General features: G+C 48.1%; 1 protein-coding gene across 5 annotated transcripts in view; it reads right to left on the bottom strand.

Annotated features, from left to right (window-relative positions):
* Window positions 1-6,016, bottom strand: part of Evl (Enah/Vasp-like) — a 96,050-nt gene that overhangs the window by 32,272 nt on the left and 57,762 nt on the right. For all 5 annotated transcript variants that reach the window (XM_033766799.1, XM_033766800.1, XM_033766801.1 and 2 more), the window contains one exon: window positions 3,186-3,354. In XM_033766799.1, coding sequence (XP_033622690.1) covers window positions 3,186-3,354 — 169 coding nt within the window. Of the gene's footprint in view, window positions 1-3,185; window positions 3,355-6,016 lie in introns of those variants that run through there.

The raw sequence follows: 6,016 nt of genomic DNA, 5'->3' as shown, positions 1-6,016 counted from the left end.
TTTTTTTTTGGTACAGGGGACTGAACTTGGGTCCTTGCACTTGTAAGGCAGGTGCTGGAACCACTGAGCTAAATCCCCGGCCCTCAATTGACCTTTTTATCATTAAAAAAGCCTGTCTCTCTCTGTAGCAATAATTGTTGTATTAATATAATCATGCCAGTATTTTGGGTATGTATTCATAAAATTTATCTTTTTTCAACTTTAAAATTTCAACCTCTTCTAACCAGCTGTATTTCAAAAATTATTCTCCTCGATTTGGCCAGACTGATCTGGATGCTGGCTGAAGGAAGACGTATTTAAAGACATTGCACTTTCTGAATAGGCGCCCATTACCGTGATGTTGCACATGTTTTCTTCTGGGGAGGTAGGAGTGCTTTTCCTCTTCTTTTAAAGGAAGCTCTTGCAACTGCAGATACTGTCAAATATGTTTTTGAGGTATCTGAGTAAAAACAATCAAGAGTCCTTTACAAAAAAAGAAACTTTGTGGTAAACTATCCTCCTGACCCTATGTGTTTACTTGGCTCCACAACAACAGAACTACAGGTTTGCCAAGACTTTTGGGGTGCATCAAGGCACATCTCCTCCTAATGTCTTTCTCATAATCTTACTAAGAGGCCAGGTGGCCTCCCAGGCCCACCATGTAGCACACTGCATTCTTGAACAGTCTGCTTACGTATTAGTCCATTTTCATTGCTATAATGAAATTCCTAGCTTTATAGGCTAAACTTGTAAAGACAAGAGGTTTCTTCAGCTCACAGTTCCAGGGGATCAAGGGCCACCTCTGACAATGGCGTCCTGATAGCAAAGCCCCAGGTAGAGCAGGGAGCGTGTGGGTGCGTCCCTTCTGTCTGTTTGCCTTATAAAGCCGCAAGGATTTAGCCAGGGGCTCCCCATGCGGTACTGCCCTTATCTAACCCTGTGCACCCCCCCAAAGCCCTGCCTGTAAACATCACCCTGGGGTTAATCCCCACCCCTGCCGATACCTCTCAATAGGGATTCAATTTGAACACACATGCAGAGCTGCACCCGGACCATGGGCATTGGAAAAAGTACTCTTCTGCGTCCAGCTCTCCCTCCCATGCTGTCTACACAGCATTGCTAGACCTGCTCTGTGGGGCACATGGAGAAAGTGGGATTTTCCTCTGCATGGCAGAGTTGAAAGATGTGGTTCTGCCTCTTCAGCTCAATTCTCCAGTAGCTAGCTCTTGTCATTTCTTCCGTTGCTTTCAGACCCCTCACCTGGCGGGTGCCCCTCTCCTTGGAGGTTGCAGTGAGTGTCACCCAGATTTGGCCCCAACATTCCGGGTGAGGGGTGGCCGGATCAGTGTGGAGCAGGACTGTGGATCCCGTTCTTTTGGCCCTCACCCCTGTCAGTTCACCCTGCTATTCTACTGCCATCATTTCACTAAGCTTTTGTTTGTTTGTTTGTTTGTTTTTTGAGACAGGGTCTCATTGTGTAATTGAGACTGACCTGGAACTCACTATGTAGCCCAGGCTGGTCTCGAACTCATAGTGATCCTCCTGCTTCAGCCTCCCAAGAACTGGGATTACAGGCACATGCCACCACGCCTGGAAATTTTTTTTTTGTCAATTCACTAATTTTATTCACATCACTTCTGTTACTTTAGCCAGAAAACTCACTAAAATATTTGGTAATCACTACTCAGTCTCAACTAAAAATCCTTTAGGGTTTTCTCTCTCAATGTGAGATTCAGGTTAGACTTTGGCTAATAGTACTGTAACTTATCTGTCCTTTTCTCCACAAATGGGCATCAAGTTTTGTATCTACTTATTTGGCAATTTAAATGAGGATGATAATTCTTACATCATTATCCTTACTAGGGTTATTGAGAGAATGAAATAACAAATATGAAAAGATGCCATAGGACTACAAGTTTGAGCCCAGACCCTGTCTCAAAACCATGGGGATATAACTCAGTGTGAAGGTTCTAGGTTCGACCCCTAGTACAGAAAAGAAAAGTGTTCCATAATCCATAAAGAACATTAAATATATGATATCCCCAATTATTTACAGGACTAGGAAATCTTTGTCTTTTAAAATGTTTGACCATTTGAGGACAGTGATTCATAACTACTGGAAATGTGAACACCAATCTTTCTCCTGAGATCCTGAAAAGTTATTAGGGATCACAGTTCCTCCCCTTTCTCTAGTGCCTTCTTTAACTAGGAATTACTTTTATGCTCCTAGCCAACATGCCCCATCCATGCGGAAGACAGTCTCAGCCACTTGCAAGGAGTGTCTCTCGAACATGTGATTCCAAGTGGGAGGCGGTTATGGTTTGATCTAAAATGTTCCTCAAAAATCTCATTTTTGTCAGGTGACTGGATAGTGGGGACAGCATAGCTGACTTGCTGTTAGGAGGTGGGTCCTGGTAAGAGGTGGTCTCAGGGGCATGACCTGGAAGGCTTCCTCTCCTTCCCTGGCTTCTCCCTTCTCTCACTGCTTCCTGGCGCTGTCAGATAAGCACTGTCCTCCAGCCTGGCCCTTCCACCAGGCTGTTTTTCCCCTTGGAGCTACCTGGCCATGCACAGACTGAGATCCCTGAAACTGGGAGCCAAAGTAAACCTCTCCTCCTTAATTTGTGGGTGTCAGCTATTGTATTTCAACAACGATGAAAGCATCTAAGACAGAGGCTATGTTTCTGCCTCTTGGTCAGACTCCAGTAGAGCTCTATAGAATGAACATAGCTGTCCCTCCCTGAGTGGGAGAAAGGCCTCTCCCTCAAAGTGTAGTTTCCTCTAAAGGGGGGAGTGAGGGTTCAGAACAGGTGTTTTCCAGCCTGTCATCCTTCCCACCACACCCTGCTGTTTTCCCAGTGTGCCCTAGAGGTGACTAAGTGACATGAAAGGAATGGAAAACTTATCACAATAGAAGCAACTGCTTAGGGAACACCACCGTGATTCAAGAACTATAGCAGGAAAAGGATGAATTTCTTTTTTTTTGAGTCAGGGTCTAACCATGTAGTTCAGGCTGGCCTCGAATTCATAGTGATCCTCCTGCCTCAGCCAGCTGAGCTCTGGGCTTACAGGTGAACACCACTATGTCTGGCTTACAGCAAGTGAAAAGGGTCTTGGGCCAAGGGCTGTCAGCTAGGGTGGTTCTATCCCACCACCTTAACTGGATGAGGAGGGGCTCGGGGTGGGACCTGTGCCTCAGCACTCACCTGCTGATCCTGAAGCTTGACTCCAACGACTCTGAAGGTGTTGTTGGCAGTGTTGTGGTAGATGTTGATCCGGCTGAATCCCTGCTGTCCAGGCTTGATTGGTACCCATTTCTTACTGGTGTCATCGTAGACCATCACGGAAGCCCGGGCTTGGCAAATACTCTGTTCACTGTAGAGCAAGAAGAAACCCAAAGCATTAGCCTGAGCTAGATGAGAGCTGGCTTTGCTCTTTCTGACAGAGGTCAGTGCCTACTTGACATAAAGAAACATTTTGACTGCTAGAGCTTCCAACTGTCTATAGAAGGGCTGCTTGGCCTTCTTCAGAGACCATAAGGAGTAGAGAGGAAGTCTGGTGCCAAACTTTGGACAGCTTGGAAAACACTCTCAGCTTTGCTTGCAGGGGAAAAGGCACTTGAACAAGAGGAATTATTTTAACTTGCCAACTGTCTACAGTGTTCTAGGCATTGCAGCAAAACACCCATGCTTCCCAATTTCAGTAGCTACGTATAACCCACTTTACAGACAAGGAAAGGGTGGCCCAGAGAATGGAAAAGACTGATACAAGTTCACAGAGGTATTCAGTGATGACATTAGTGATTTCCAATCAGTTCTGTCTCACTCCAGAGCACAGCATTTGCTGAGCAAAAGTAACCTCATCTGCTCAGATGATGACAGAAAACCAGGGAAGAAGCTGAAGGCCCCCGAGAGGTGAGATATCATCACTAAAGTGTGTGCTGGGGTGCAGGCTCACAGCCTGTGGTGTGCAGGGTTATCAGTCATCTAAAGATAATGACAGACTGGAAACAAAGTCCCAACCTAACAGTCCAGGAGCAATGGTAGGGGAGCAAAGTGTGTACAAGGAACAATCATAACGATGAAGCTGGGCAGTCAAGATAAAGCCAAATTATGTTTACTTTTCCAGCTTTGAGAAGGCAGGGGACTGAAATAGTTGGAAAAGATCCCTACCCCAGCCCTGTGGGGCTGGGTGACAGAAATAGTGGTTTTTCTGACTCACCTCAGCGGCTCGGAACCCTGAACCTGGCAGTGTCGTGGGTCCCTGAGGATTCTAGAGGCACCTGTTCAGGACCTCTGTAGCTCAGACTGTGGGCGCTGCAGTGTAGATTGTCACAAACCAACAGTACGACCACGGAGAGCACCACACAGGCCTTTCCCTCCTTTTGCTTCATATGAACTAGTACGCATACTTCATGGCTGCTGGGTGCCAGTGCCCCAGCGCCTGGACTCGAACCTGTTCTGAATGCCTAGCTGCCTAGTGTCAGCCTTGCCGTGGACCCCAGCTCCGGGCCTGGGGCTGAGGAGTCTAAGGGAGATGGCACTGCCACCAAGCCATGCCGAGGGCTCGGGCGAGTCTTGCTGCTGTGCTGGGAATGAACTGCCGGGGCTCTGATCTGCAGCTGTGCTGCGTCTTTCTGCTGCACATTCACCAACCCTCCCCATAAATGCTCAAGGGACAGCACTACTGTGACCCACAGCTTCTGTGACCCACAGCCTGGAATGTTGTATTGTTTTATTTTAAAATTTGTATTATACACATCTGGAGCTCGTAACTGTTACAGTGGAGCCGGCACATGTATATAACACACCTTCATTCCTTTTCCCTCCCCTCCGTCTCAAGTCCCCTTCTTACTTGACAAAGGTCTCTTTCCCCACCTCCTATTATCTATCTTTTATTTGCTCTTTATTTATAGTTTGGGGTTTTCATACATGCTCAAGAGGAGCTGCTCCTTCCCCCAGCTCTCTCTGGTCAAGAAATCTAATAGAAATCGGGAGAAGCTGCACACAGCCAGTCAGACTTGGGTTCAAATCATCCCAACACAAACTAATCATAAATCGAGTTATGGGCTAAGCCTTGACACTGCTGTTGACACTGAGTTGCTCTCGGTGATGATATGCTCCAGGTACTTCTCCAGGGCTGGAGAGAGCCTGAGCTACGCGATGGTACCAGTCAGCCAGACAATTTTATGAAGTCATAGGTATCTGAGTTGGAATCCTAGCTCCACCACCTGCCAGCGTGTGACCACGAAGCCCTCCTGATGACCTGGGCCTGAGGGTGTATGCAAAAATGTACCATGTGATAGGGCATGCCATGGCAGGGTACCCTCCAGTCTCCTCAGGAGAACCTGTCCTGGGGGTGCGGCTGACCACTGGTACTTCATGTGCACTGAGGGTGTGCATTTCCAGGGATGCTCCCAGCTAGTGACCAGACATGGCAGGGGGACCGCACTGGCCCATCATTGCCAGCCAGGGGCCCCCTTCCACCTGACGGGAAGCCTGCCTGTCAACCTAGCTACTTTCTCAGGGTTGTGCTGTGGTCTGAGAAGCTCCTGCCTGTCTCCCTGCTCCCTCTCCTTGGGCAGACTTCATGCCTGTGTCATGGCCTGAGGTGCTCCTGGCCTCCTCCACCAAGTCCTCCCCACGAAGTCTTTTTCATGCAACTTTTCTGCATGGTCTCAGCACTTGCTTTTTGGGAGACCCCAAATGACACACCGCTGTAGTGTAGAAGGAAGGAGCATGGCTGTCCCGTTCTCTGCTCTGCTCTGGGGCCTGGCACACAGCAGGTATCCAGTGAATGCTCACTAGCAGGTCCCAGAGCTGAAAAGAAGCCTGGATGATCTAATCCTCTCACGTTCTCCATAAAGCCGCTTTGATTACAGCACCGCAACTTTGAATGACAAGGAAAAGAATCTACTACTCTCCTAAACGGCCCACTCGTGGTCAGCTGTCCCGCGTCTACTCACTGCTGTGCAGAGGTACAGAGTGGGGTGGGTAGCTGGTGACAATCCACTGGACGACTGAAACAGGCATCCTGG

The sequence above is a fragment of the Fukomys damarensis genome, unplaced genomic scaffold, assembly GCF_012274545.1.
Source record: "Fukomys damarensis isolate Sample0158 unplaced genomic scaffold, DMR_v1.0_HiC HiC_scaffold_21, whole genome shotgun sequence".
Lineage (NCBI taxonomy): Eukaryota > Metazoa > Chordata > Mammalia > Rodentia > Bathyergidae > Fukomys > Fukomys damarensis.
Note: the sequence above shows the minus strand (reverse complement) of the source record. Positions and strands in the feature narration are given on the sequence as shown.